This window comes from Euprymna scolopes, chromosome 17 (assembly GCF_053919585.1).
Source record: "Euprymna scolopes isolate OS-2025 chromosome 17, ASM5391958v1, whole genome shotgun sequence".
In the NCBI taxonomy this organism is placed as follows: Eukaryota; Metazoa; Mollusca; class Cephalopoda; order Sepiida; family Sepiolidae; genus Euprymna; species Euprymna scolopes.
Window position 1 is genome coordinate 120,833,382 of NC_136498.1, and position 15,267 is coordinate 120,848,648.

The 15,267-nt window shown below is 34.4% G+C and overlaps 1 protein-coding gene across 9 annotated transcripts in view; it reads right to left on the reverse strand.

Moving 5' to 3' along the window:
• The window catches only part of LOC145296946 (choline-phosphate cytidylyltransferase A-like), a 241,808-nt gene that overhangs the window by 34,989 nt on the left and 191,552 nt on the right, over positions 1–15,267 (reverse strand). For all 9 annotated transcript variants that reach the window (XM_080143162.1, XM_080143157.1, XM_080143159.1 and 6 more), the window contains 4 exons: positions 14,250–14,401; positions 13,995–14,077; positions 11,642–11,780; positions 5,362–5,529 (listed from right to left, as the gene is read on the reverse strand). In XM_080143162.1, coding sequence (XP_079999288.1) covers positions 5,362–5,529; positions 11,642–11,780; positions 13,995–14,077; positions 14,250–14,401 — 542 coding nt within the window. The remainder of the gene's footprint in view (positions 1–5,361; positions 5,530–11,641; positions 11,781–13,994; positions 14,078–14,249; positions 14,402–15,267) is intronic.

The following is a 15,267-nucleotide window of genomic DNA, read 5'->3' on the forward strand; positions in this document are numbered from 1 at the left end:
TTCGTATGTATTATTATTATAGAGTCAATTTTCTATTGATTTTTTATGAAGTTGTGATTTAAAAAAAAAAAAAAAATAACTATATGACTTGGGTACATCAATTTGAATTGAAGCCAAAACCAAAATTATAAAGAAAAAAAATATATATATATCAGTTGCCTGGCAAAAGCACAGGAAAGACAACAGAAGCAACAAAACTAAAGCTAACCTACTAGAACACACACACATATATATATATATACACACACACACACACACATATATATATATACACACACACACACACACACACATAAATTTAGGCATATTTTATTGGTTTGAAAATACAAGCTCTTTTATACCAATTGTCATAAAATTTTAATCATAGAATAGTCTTATAATTTTCAAAAAGCTTGCAAATTTTCATGCAGTTTCGTGTCATAGAACCGAAGATAGGAGCATTTTAATATTCAATTTGGCTACCAGTATGCATATATATATACATATATATATATATATATATATATATATATATATATATATATATAAAATCGCGTTGACACACCAGTACTCGTCAGATCACAGAATTTTTTTTTTTTTTTTTTTTTACACAGTGATCACCACTTATCAAGGCCCGGAAGCCACTCAGGGATAAGGGTTATTGCAAGTACATTACGCTAGTGTGGAGATTTGATGAAGTGTTTATTTAAGGGGGTGGTTCATTAGGAACTTGCTAACGTTGGACTTGAACACATCCAAGTTGTAGTCCGGTGGGAAGCAGGCAGACGGAACAGAGTTCCACAGGCGTGCAGTTCTAAGAAAGAAGCTTTGTTCATGGAATCCGCGTTCTGATTTAGGCACAGATAAAGAGTGGGGGAAGTTAAGCAACGTTGAGCCTGGTTAGTAGATGGGTGACCATTTGGGAATTCTAGGCGCTGTATGTGCTCTCCACTTATCTCAACATTTGTTGTTGCTAGTCGTCCTTCACTTGCCACTGGTATTTAACAATGTCAACTCAGGAGAGGTGTGGTTGGAGCTTGCGCACGTCCAACCACAAAAATTTCACACACAGGTACCCCTTCGTGAGTGTCCATAGTCTGTCAAAGACTGTTTTATATAGATATACCACTTTTTTTGGCAATTTTATAAGTTGGAAATCTTGAAGACTATTGATCAGAATTTAACGAATGAAGGCTGGTTGGAAAGCTAATGGCCTGAATTGTATAGTGGGCTATGTGACATTTGCCTTTAAGGTCGCATATTGTTTAAACAAGTGGGAGATCACTTTTCTATATTAGTTTAACGTAAAATGAGCATCCACTCTATGACCGCCTTCGCTATAAAGTGGGTGTATATTTTACATTAAATTAATATAGAAAAGTGATCCCCCACTTTTTAAAAATTAATTCATAGAATTGAAATTAGTCATTTCCTTGGATTTTATCGATTGTTTTCGTTTTTAGCACCCTCGAAAACCTATAATAGTGGTAATTCTAAAGGATTTTTTGTGGGTGGAAAGATACTGCACCATTACCAATGTTTCAATCATAGTCATTTGTTTTCCTAGTTTTGCATATGAATTACAAAATATCTGTCTCCCCTTACTGTTATTTCACATCATTTGAAACTATAGCAGCAAGTTTTAGTCTCCCTCTCCATCAAGGCCAGATGTTTTGAAGAAATGTGTGTATATATATATAACTTGAGTTCCTTCAGCAATAATCGAAACTGAAACCAAAACTTATGAAGAATTCTTGGTAAAATTATTTATTACAAGAAATGGAATGTAATAATTGAACAATCACTCGGCAGAAAAAAAGATGTAAGCGTGATACAGAAAATAACATGCTATCGTATTAATATATAGATAAATACCTTTTTCACTCACTTAATAAAAAAAAAAAAAAAGAAGCCAATATGGATTTTTCTTTCTTTCTTTCCTTTGTTGGTTTGTTCTTGCAATGTTGCATAACCAATCAGATTCATTGTTATTCTCTACCATGGGTTAATGTTTTCATTAGTCAATGGCAAGGCAACAAATACTTGACATACTCTTTTTTGTTTTGTATAAGGGTGACACATATTACTGTTGCATCCACAGCTGATTATTAGTAAATTATTCAACTTAATAAACTAATAGAATTTAAACTTGCCATTTACACCCCTTTCCCCATCCCCACAATAGGAAGAACGCTGGTAGTAGGTATCATAAATCAGCCTAGTTTAGGTAAATATAGTAAAATTCTCTTAAATTTGAACTTGCTATACATCGTGTTATTTTTTTTTGTGTTGAAATATCGTTAACCGATGTCAAACATAGCGAATACAAAAAAAAAAAAAAAAAGAGGCCGAACCCTATGTGTTTCAGTTTATATGAGCTGGTTCATATGATCCATAAAGGAGAAGTGACTAGGTACTATTGTTGGCCAATATTATGATTAGGTACTATTGTTGGCCAATATTGTGACTAGGTACTATTGTTGGCCAATATTATGATTAGGTACTATTGTTGGCCAATATTGTGACTAGGTACTATTGTTGGCCAATATTGTGACTAGGTACTATTGTTGGCCAATATTGTGACTAGGTACTATTGTTGGCCAATATTGTGACTAGGTACTATTGTTGGCCAATATTGTGACTAGGTACTATTGTTGGCCAATATTGTGACTAGGTACTATTGTTGGCCAATATTGTGACTAGGTACTATTGTTGGCCAATATTGTGACTAGGTACTATTGTTGGCCAATATTATGATTAGGTACTATTGTTGGCCAATATTGTGACTAGGTACTATTGTTGGCCAATATTGTGACTAGGTACTATTGTTGGCCAATATTGTGACTAGGTACTATTGTTGGCCAATATTGTGACTAGGTACTATTGTTGGCCAATATTGTGACTAGGTACTATTGTTGGCCAATATTGTGACTAGGTACTATTGTTGGCCAATATTGTGACTAGGTACTATTGTTGGCCAATATTGTGACTAGGTACTATTGTTGGCCAATATTGTGACTAGGTACTATTGTTGGCCAATATTGTGACTAGGTACTATTGTTGGCCAATATTATGATTAGGTACTATTGTTGGCCAATATTGTGACTAGGTACTATTGTTGGCCAATATTGTGACTAGGTACTATTGTTGGCCAATATTGTGACTAGGTACTATTGTTGGCCAATATTGTGACTAGGTACTATTGTTGGCCAATATTGTGACTAGGTACTATTGTTGGCCAATATTGTGACTAGGTACTATTGTTGGCCAATATTGTGACTAGGTACTATTGTTGGCCAATATTGTGACTAGGTACTATTGTTGGCCAATATTGTGACTAGGTACTATTGTTGGCCAATATTGTGACTAGGTACTATTGTTGGCCAATATTGTGACTAGGTACTATTGTTGGCCAATATTATGATTAGGTACTATTGTTGGCCAATATTGTGACTAGGTACTATTGTTGGCCAATATTATGATTAGGTACTATTGTTGGCCAATATTGTGACTAGGTACTATTGTTGGCCAATATTGTGACTAGGTACTATTGTTGGCCAATATTGTGACTAGGTACTATTGTTGGCCAATATTGTGACTAGGTACTATTGTTGGCCAATATTGTGACTAGGTACTATTGTTGGCCAATATTGTGACTAGGTACTATTGTTGGCCAATATTGTGACTAGGTACTATTGTTGGCCAATATTGTGACTAGGTACTATTGTTGGCCAATATTGTGACTAGGTACTATTGTTGGCCAATATTGTGACTAGGTACTATTGTTGGCCAATATTGTGACTAGGTACTATTGTTGGCCAATATTGTGACTAGGTACTATTGTTGGCCAATATTGTGACTAGATACTATTGTTGGCCAATATTGTGACTAGGTACTATTGTTGGCCAATATTGTGATTAGGTACTATTGTTGGCCAATATTGTGACTAGGTACTATTGTTGGCCAATATTGTGACTAGGTACTATTGTTGGCCAATATTGTGACTAGGTACTATTGTTGGCCAATACACGTGATCCTTAACAGAGACAAGAGTAGACATGAATACTGACCAGTCTATGAGAGTCTTGATAAATTCCAATACAATCACATTTTTTTTTTTAAATAATGCTCAAACTGCAACTAAACTTCAAATCTGTCCTATTTAATCACATGACTAAAATTAACCAATGAAATTTGTACATAGTGACAGGATATCCTGAGGTCACATCTTGTCATTTGTACTTAAGTTTTTCTATCTGATGAGCTACACTTAATTTCCGAAAAATATTTTAATGACAATATTAATGATCATATCATTTGGATTCATCAGACTACCGTTCTTATCTTGAGTGTCATTTTCACATTTCGGTCAATGTAACCTCTGACCTTCTTCAGGTGCATCTTGTCAAACTCAGGAATTTGGACAGAATTTCTAACAGAACACTTTATTTACTTCACAGAGGTAGCATGCTCTTATTTCATCAGCTGTGACTGGATAAAGGTCCTAAGTAATTTGCAATTGTATTTTTCGGTTGCCCACACTGAGAATTGAACCATCAGGAGAAGATCACTTTTTAAAATTAATTTTTCCAAATACTCTAACCACTGCACCACAGATCCTTGCAGACACGCTACCACCGTGAAGTAAATAAAGGGTTCCATTTGAAATTCCGTCCAAATTCCAGAGTTCGATAGAAACATTCCTGAGTTCGAAAAGCTACACCTGGAGAAGGTCGGAAGTTACATCGACTGAAAGGTTATGAAAATGACATTCAAGATGAGAATAGTAATCTGATGAATCCAAATAAAATGAATAAGCAATCCTCATCCCAAAAATTCAGAAACGTCATTTAAAAGTTTATTCAACAATTCAAACGATTCAACAGATGAATAATTCAAAATGAAATTTCTTCTGGTTGTGTTGGTTTTATATCATTCAAATTCATTTAACAAGAAGAGAAAATATTGTTGAAGATAAAACCCACTATAAAGAATTTAAGAAAACATGAGTTGTTGTCGGTTCAACATCCAGACAGCAAACTAAAATGGCAGTTCAATTTTCCTGCCTAATCTGACCCCTTTAAAGCATTTAAATATAATTTATCAGAAATTCATATTTTGGGGAAAAGTTATGAGGTCATATTTCTGGAGCCCCTTGACAGATATGTAAAGTAAATGCCATTGAATAAGTAATCCTTATTTAAAAAAAAAATCAGAAACATGATTTAAATGTTGTTATAAAATAACTCATTCGGTTATACAATATGAAAATGGGCTAATGAACCAATCACAAACAAGATGGCAAATTTTTAACGGCAAAAAAAAAAAAAAAAAAAAAAAAAAAAAATGGAAGATAAAAAGTAAAAAAGAAATATTACGTACAATTTTTCCGTCTCTTCCAAAAAGATCAAGGAAGTTTCCAATGAGTTCTTTGGACTTTTCTTCCCACTTATGGATAAGTTCCCCGCCTTTGTCGATGAATCCCCTTCGCAGAGATTTGCCTTTGTCTTTCAATTTGTCATACCTCTCCTCAAATTGGATCTTCTTTTCCTTAGATTACAAAAAGGGGGGGGGAAGATATTAAAATTATTAAAACAAACTTCTTAATATACTCAATCATGGATATTCGAGCTACTAAATAAAGGCAAACTAATTTGCATATTCCTTTGAAAAACGAATTTCATTAATTAATTATTCACTTTTCTGGTTTATTGGATGATTAGATTCATTTAACTATTACACTCACTTCTATTTATGTATAGTTTTTACATTGTGCATAATTATGTAGTATTTAAGATAAAAAGTTTTAGCAAATGCGCGCACACACACATATATATATATATATATATATATATATATATATATATATATATATATATATATATATATAAAAGCGACTGTGTGTGTGCAGAAAGTCTCTACCAAACACCTCCTCTAAATTTTTGTCTTCAGACTTGAAACTTGATATATACGGTATTTGGACCCGTGAAACAATTTCAAGTTTGCTTTAAGCCTGTAAAAATAGCAGCTAATGGGTCAAAATTGAAAAAAAGAAAACAGTTGATCTTAGCAGGAGTAAATCGAACAAACCTGTTACTCCTGCTATTATTTTTGTGTATGTGCAAAATTAAGCATTTATAGCACTAAATTTTTAATCTTTGATATCCATCTGTCGGTAGTTCAGGCGGTAACGATGCTGGAGCAATAAATAATGACTAAGGCTGGAGAGCTAAACGTTTTGGTTTCGATTCTAGCAGATGGCACCCAAGTCATTTTTTTTTTTACAACTTTTGAGAGCATTATTGCGTATTCGATAATAATCAAGAGAGATTTGACGTTATAACAATAAATACAAAATCTACATGAATTAAAATAATATATATGCATATTTTATGACCGGGCAAAGCCAGGTGGCCTGCTATATAAAAAAGAAATAGAAAGATTGTTATACGTTTGTGTATGTTACACTTTCTCCATTTCCATGTTAGTTAATGACATCATTCCATTTTTTTCACTTTAGTTTTGTCAGCTTAACTCTTCTATGCTGCATTAAAAACATTATTATATTATATAGCAGATAAAGAGGTTGAATGAAATGATAGAAAGACATTAAAATTTCAAACAAATTTATTTTAACACTAATGGGACCTGTGGAAATTCCACAGGGGACTTATTCATATGTAATATATTGATGTTGGCATTCTGTGGATGTTCAGCGTAAATGGAGATGCCCAGATATTATTGTAGCTCTTTTGTTAAATCAACAAAAGTATTTAACTAAGCAGGTATGCCTGGCATAGCCTGGTCGTAAAATACACTTAAATATATTTTAATTTATACAGATTTCGTATATATTATTTTAGTCAATTTTCTATAGATTATTATATATTATAAAGTTATGAATTAAAAAATAAAAAATATATCCATAGGACTTGGGTGCATCAGCTATAATCAGAACCAAAACTTGTGAATTCTTGGTAATATTATTTATAAAAAAATAGAAGATTTGAGTACCATCAGTTGAAACCGAAACCAAAACTTATGAAGAATTCTTGATAAAATTATTTATCACAAGAAATGGAAGGTAGTAACAATTAAACGAGAGTCACTCAGAAGAAAAAAAATGTAAACGTACACACAAAATAACACGCTATTGTATTAATATATAGATCTTTGGTAGGAATTATAGCTTGGATTCTATAGAAATATAAACTGAAAGTTTGAATTGTTTCTATCCATTCTTTAACTAAAACAGTAGTGACGGCAGTAGAAAATATCAATTTCCTTTTTCTTTTTTTTTTTTTTTTTTTTTTTAAAATCACCTTCACCCCAAACAAGGCATATCACCACTTGGTCGTAAGGGCCTACTTATTGGGACCATGATAAGAAAGATTAACAAGGTGTTGGGTTATGTTACATTTGAACTTCTGCATATCAGTACAGTCAGGGAAGCAGGTACGAGAAAGGGAACTCCTAAGTCTAGCTGTTCAAGGGAAGAAAGCTTTCTGGCATTTAGAGACCTCAACAGCGAAGGGGTGTGATTTTGTTGCTCAGCAGGATATATATATTGGGGATATGTACGTCGAGGAGCAACAAGTGCAAGGAGTTCATCAGAGCATATTGTTACATGAAAAAGGCTTGTCCCCTTTTTCATGTAAGTAAAAATAAAGAGAATTAGTAAATGAAAATAAAATCAGAGAAAACATGAATCGAACCCTGGAGATAAGTTTTAAAGAACAATAGGTTTTAAATGGAATGTTCAGTAAATTGTTGATTCTGATAAAATATTTGATAAATACAAATTTGGCTGGAAACTATGCACATTGTTAAGTAGAATGAATAATAAAATATGGGTTATATGAATTAGATAAGCAGGTTAAATTCGTTTGTAAAACAACAAAGGAAAATGGGAAATCAGAATGTTTCAAAAACGTGCAAATTTAGCATGTTGATGACATGTGAATTATAGTCACGTTGGCCAGACATACATGTGATTTCTCAATATAGGAAAGAGTTCGAAGTTAGAGTTAGTTAGAGAGAGAGTCAGAGAATCGGAGAGTCAGACGAGAGTCAGACCAGGGACGCAGAGAGGTTCAGACCGAACCTTGGCACCGTCTGGATTGGTTGGTTGGTTGTTTTTGTTTTATGCCATATCAACCTTTTTCAGGTTATTTAATGCCGAATCTAGTTATTTTGAGGAACAATTTTTAATGGAGTATATTTTTTTTTAAAGTCAGATTCTATTTAACCCATAGTTGGGACCCTAACAGGTATTACCACTCCGGGTCAGAGTGGACCTGGGAGCAATGGCAATTAAAGAGTGGCTCCACACTCCTCAAGGATATAGTTTTAGGTCATATTGAGGACCGGCACCGTTTGAAAGCGAGAGGGTTTTAGAAGAAGATGTAAAGAAGAAACTTTGAATTCCTGGATGCAAAGCCATTGACCGGTCATATGGAAGAAATAAATGGTCATCATGTTTTTCATAACTGCCGTCTTCTGTGTCCATCATTACAACGAGAAAAGGTATTGTCCATTTATGTATAAGAACCATTTGATAAAATCATCATCTAAAAAAAAATGTGTTAGAAAGTATATGTGTCAAACTATTTATGTTATATAAACACTCCCGTTTCATACAGAACTGTCAAAAACATAAATGCCAATCTCTCGGTCTATCTATCTAGATATCGAATTGCCTCTCAAAGTGTATTTATATGTACTCTCTCTCTTTATATATACTCGTTAATGTCTCCATCCCATCTCTTACAATATGAGCACTCCTAAGACTCTTACTCTTCTTATAACATGAACCACAAAAGAACATTTATCATCTTAAGTATAATAATCGAATCTTTAAAATACAACAATATTTCATTAAAATATTTGTAAAACAGGCAGAGATGCAACATTGTGGCGATGAGACAGAGGTTGGAGCCTAGTTGACAAAGTGGGACCTATTAAATTGGAGACCCTTTTTTGGACCCTATCCAAGAGGGAGAGACTAGCAAGAGATGCACCAGCCCAGATGTGGAAACAATACTCCATGCAAATGGTGGCTTTGAAGAGGTACAAGATACTCTCAGGTGAGTAGTTTTCTAGCACGATAGAGGGAACCCACCTTTTTTGCAGCAGACTTTGCAATATCCTCAATGCATTTGTTCCAGTTCATATTTCCTGTGAATGCTAAGCCACAGAGTTTGAAGGAAGATTTCTCAGTTAGGGTGTTATTTGTCATGGATATCAGTGGTTGGAGAGGCTTCTTGTAATTGTTAAAGGAGAGCAGCTTAGTCTTACTAGCATTAAATGTTACCATCCATTTACGGCCTCCATTTCACTATAGTCTGGAGGTTATTTTCTAATGATTCTGCCATCGTCTTAAATTTATGTACATTCGTTCTTCCCTCATGCATGTTATAGAGCATTGTATCTTTAGTAAATACACCCATTTTTGACACAATATTATCAGGGAGGTCATTAATGAATACGAGGAAAAATAGTGGTCCAAGAATCATTCCCTGAGGCACTCCCGCATTAATGTTATGCTGTTTGGATGTGCTATAAATGTTCAATAATATCAAAATCATGAGATTGGGATGTGATGGTCAACCTCATTAAAATATTCCTTGTGCAATTCACTAAAAACTTAGTAGCGTGAATTATTGTATTGGTATCCTGAAAGATTACGATTTCCCCCGGAAATAGTTCCACAACCATAGGATGAATTGGATCAAAGAAAATTTTTTTAACGGTCTTAATTATTAATTCAGCCATGAATGGAAATTATTGGGTTGGTAGATTCCAAGATGTTGACCCCCATGCCCAGATCCCCTTTTATGTCTAACAGCTGGTAGAAGTCAGTTTGGATCTGATATTTCTTCTAGTCAACTTCACATATGTACTAGGTCAGTGGTCAAAAATAAGGTAAAGAATGACTCATCTGAGAAGATGACATTGATCCATTGTTATTTATTCTATTCTAAACTTTTCAGTGTTTGTCCTTGAAAATTAGTCTTCCCATAAAATCCAAATTTCGTACAGCTTCTAGCAAACATTTTTCATAGAAACTGGGCTCTTAAAATGTTCATAAAGTAGTCATTAAGCTCCACAGTAATTTTGCAAACCATATTTTTGTAATCCTTTCTTAAAATTTGCGTACGAGTCTGATGGTCTCCTTCTGTGAGTTTTGGTTTTCTTCCAAAGTTTTATTTGGAAAAAATATATTTTTCTTTTTCTCAAAGGCATCATTATTTCTGAAACAATAATTCCTGATACATCAACAATTTTGGCTTAACATTTACAGGCAACATGTACTGGGCCAAATATATTGACGACATTGCCAAGACTGCTGCAAAGAAGGTGGGCTCAAAGGCATCATTATTTCTGAAACAATAATTCCTGATACATCAACAATTTTGGCTTAACATTTACAGGCAACATGTACTGGGCCAAATATATTGACGACATTGCCAAGACTGCTGCAAAGAAGGTGGGCTCCTACCGTGCTAAAAAATTTACACTAGAGAGTATCTTATTTTTTTTATAAAGCCACGATTTGCTTATGCATTGAGTATTGTTGCTACAAGTGGGTTGGTGCATCTACTACAAGTCTCTGACTCTTTGACAGAGTTCAAAAAGAGTCTTGAATCTAATATTTCCCGCACTGTCAACCAAGCTCCAACCTCTGCCCAATCGCCGCAATGTTGCATCCCAGTGCTGGTTTTGCAAGTAATTTGATGGAATGTGCTTTGATGAACTCATTGCACTTGTGATTCCTCCGATGAACATAACAAGAAGCAAAATCCCACCCATTCAGGAAAGCCTTTTACTAAGGTTGCTTCTCTCTCATTCTTATCTTATATCATTATGTCGGGTTTAATAGCTCCATTTCATAGATAATTGTGTGTATGTATGTCCAGCTAGAGTGGAATAGGCTGGACAGCAGAGAAAGACGAGTGAATGGGGGGGGGAAGGAAAATAGAGAGGTGAAGAGACAAAAGTTTCAATAATCCAAATAAGAAATAAATCACAGCAGAAGCAACACCTCATAATTGTTTTCGAGGGTCATGACACCCTGATTAATGTTTCTCTTGGACTGCTAGACTTTGGAATTCCCTTCCTGTTTCCTGCTTCCCAGTTTGTACTGACTTACTTAAGTTCAAATGTAATGTGAACAGACATCTCACTGTTCAACTCCCCACAATCCTAAATAGTGGCCATCTTACATCTAAGCTGCAATCTGCTTGGTTTGTAATGAGGAAAAAAAAAAAAAAAAAAAAATCTAGCGCTTGTTATATGAGCACAGATAAATTTGCCCTCTTTGAAAGCCAATAGATTCATCATTTTAATAAGTTTTAATTACATTTTTTTGTTGATCATAGCAGAAAAGAAATGATTCCAACAAAACATTAAGCAGCACTAATAATAAAAAAAAAAAAAAAAAAAAAACACACACACAAAAATAAACAAGTCTTTGATGATTTTGCAAACATTCCAAAATCATGATGCAAGGTGCTTTAACTATTTTGTCTAATTTCTTCATTTTTAACACAATCGGTCCTTTTAACCAAAATTGTGCCTTTTAACTTCTTCATTTGCAACATGTTAGTCATTCTTCACTCTCGCAACCATAACACGTTACATAACAAAAGTGACAACTTACTTTCATAAATCCCACATTAAGCTCCTTCGCAGTATAGCCTCGTGAAAGATTCCTTCGGACGTAAAGATCATAGTCTTTAATGATACGAGCAATGATGTCAGTGGTTGAAATTCCTTCAGTCCTTTGAGTAGCAAGAAACCTTAAAAAAGAAAATCCACACAAAATATAATTGATGTAATTGCATGATTTTCATGACAACTTCATCTTTCATTATAAATGAAACCCCAACCCTAACCTATGCCCCTTCACAAGGATTGGATGTGACACTTAAAGTGAGACCTACCATTATTGAATGCTACTAGGGTACTCTTCATGGCCCTGTGATGTGCAATAATAATGTCTCTCTCTTAACACTCCCTTTACTTAGGAAAATAAACTTTTCTAGAAATTGAAAACATTTTACTTTTACCCGGCCCGGGCCCTTCAGGGCCTGGGCAACAAGTGTCAAGCAAAGACAATATGTGGGGGCAACCCCACATATAAGTTATTGGTCAATGTAGGGGAAACCCTTCATACCAATTGTCACTATCTAGCTCCCCTATTCCCTGGGGAGCTGGTCCCCATTTCCCCTTCACTCTCCACATTAAAAAATGGCATCATCAGACTGCATACACATGTGATTTAGTCAGTGAATACTATATATATATATATAGTAATTTATAAAATATATATGGCGATTAAGCTACACTGAATATTTGGCGTTTCATGATGAAACGCCAAATATTCAGTGTAGCTTAATCGCCATATATATTTTATAAATTACTAACTAGCTCTACCTATGTATTGAGCACTTTTGAAGTAAATACTTAAAGTTCACGCAAAAATCCGTACTTTCGTATATTAATTTTATGTGAGTAAATGAAGTAGTTATATATATATATATATATATGTCATCAGATGCTATTGCTTCTCCCCCATAGCTTGTCTCTGTTTGTTTCTAAGATATTAGTGAAAATACTGTTCAAAATCAGATATTTCTCCAATGAAACCAGTTCTACACAGTCTATCTTTTTATTTTACTCACGTTGGGATGATTAGTCGAAATCGGCAATAGGAAAAAATCAGAATTGGAAAAATTTGTGCCTATTTTCTGATGCCAAAACGATTCCTTAAATTATCTTTTTTTATTTGATTTAAGAAATATCTTCCACTGCTTGTAGTAATAATAAAATCATAAATATTTATTGATTTAAACTTCCGGTAAAACTAAAATCTATAGATCTGTGTTTTTACATTAGAGAAATGAAGATGTGTTTTTACAGTAATTGGGATAAAATACTCATTTTATAATGAAATATTTAGAGATTTATAAAGAACTACCGAGGGGTACCCAGCGTTGCCCGGGTGTTTGGGGGGGGGGGGGGTAAAAAAAAAAAGTAAGTATGAGGATCGAACCCGAACCGTTGAGGCAAAGTTGTAAATTAAAGTGTGGAAAAAAAAAAAAAAAACATGCGATGTTAACTATTGCCCCACCGCGACATGCTAATGGAAACACGTTTGAATTTATTTAATTGGTTGGATTTAGCAGGTGCCCGTTTTAAATGAGGTCAAGTTTTGACTGCGGGATAGTATTCATTTACTGCTGAATGCTTTTTTTTTTCCCCCGAAAATGTTATAGGAAAAAGACTAACCCACATGCGGCGAGCGACAAATATTGAATATTTATCTTCCCGAAATCGAGCAAATTAAATAGACAGGCGAGCTTTGTTGTTAACTGTGAGATATTACGATTTGTATGTGATATAGGAAATGGAAATTTAGTTCGGAATCGGGAAAAACATTGGAATCCATCTCATCAGTCCTTTTTACAACTTTAAGCAACATTATTTTATCTTTACTTAATTCTATTTTTTTTTAAATACTTTTAATATCATATGCCTGCATTTCAGAAAACGACTTCTGCAAACTTTTCTCAAATTTTTATTGAGGACTTGGCTTTTTGCAAAAGAAACATCACCTAATGAAGTCTCTAGTTATTTATAACTAGTTAACTGAAACATACTCATGAATGTGTGTGCATATATATATATATATATATACACACACACAGTAGAACCCCGGGATACAGCATTAATCCATTCCGGGGTTGGAATCATAAGGTGAAATCGCCACATGGCAGGGCCTAAGAAAAAATTTTATACAGTACATATTAAAAATCAATAACAAAATACAGTACAGTATATAATACACATGTATATAATCAAATAACACCTTAAGGCGAGGCAAGTACCATAACAAGGGTTTGGAAAAACATTGTATTCCACATCGTAACATGAAAAAAAAAAAAAACGTATCCTAGAGCCACGCCACTATCTCAGTGTTCTATTGTGTATATAAATAATAAAATACTCACATCCCTCTTTCTTTGATGTCCTTGTACACATCTTCACTGTTGACAGCAGCATACGGAAGTTCATCATGGGCGACAAAATCAATCTAAAGACAAAGAAAAGAGAGAAAACGGAAAATTAGATACAAGTAGAAGGGTTATTCGGCGTCGCCCTGGGAGCAGAGCAGCATGTATAAGAAAAAAGGATTGAAGAAAGGTTTAGAACTGCTCCTCCCCAACTCTACACATCCGCAGTATATTTTTGTACCATTTATTTACCTTGTGTTTTTCTAAGAAATCATCTGTAATGGTCCAGGGAGCATCAGTGATTAGTTCATCCACATAACGACAATGTCTGACGGCTTCATAACGTTCATGTTCGTCCATCACAGTTCGGCCTTTCATTCGATGAGTTAATTCTTCGTTGCATACTGAAAGAACAAATAGTCCGGAGATGAGAGGGAGAGAGAATAGAAAGAGAGTGGTGATGATAGAGGAGGAGAGAGATAGGAGGGAGGGGATAGAGAAGAAGGGCAATAGAGAGAGAGAGTGGAGAGGACAAAGAAGGGTGATAGGAAAAATTGGAGGAGGAAAAGAGAGATGGTGAAAGAAAGGCAAAAGATAGAGAGAAGGGGGTTAGAGACGAGAAAAGGGTAAAGAAAAAGAGAGGAAGTGAGATGGGGGGATTAAGAGAGAAAAAGAAAGAGGTAGAGGGGATAGAGACATATGGAAAAGAAAAGAAAGGAAAGAGGGTTAGAGAATGAAGAGAGAGATAGAGGAAAAAATAATGAGAGAGGAAGAGGGGACAGAAAGATATGGAAAAGAAAAGAAAGAGGGTTAGTAAATAAGAAAGAAATAGAGAAAGGAGAAAATAATGAGAGAAAGAAAGAAACACAGTTGTATGGACGAGTAAGATATAACTTGAACTTTGTTTTGGTATTTTTTAGATGTTCAATGATAATATGAATCATTTGGAATACAATTCTCATCTCAGTATCACGTTCCAGCCAATGAAACCTTCCGTATTGTTCAGGTGCAGCTTATTGAACTTGAAAACCAGTACAAGATTTCAAGCTGAATCGTTTAAACTGTCAAACTTCTTATGAATTAAAAGTCTTTAAACTGGCAAAGACTTCTTCATAACTCTGTCTCATGATTTGATCATCAAGTTTTTATTTTTGTCTTCATCTTTTCTTTGTCTAGTGGTTAGGACCCTAATATCTATGCCAGACGCTCACTGGTTGCTGGAATTCATTGCTTTTCTACGCAAATACACAACTTGTGCATAACCTTAAGT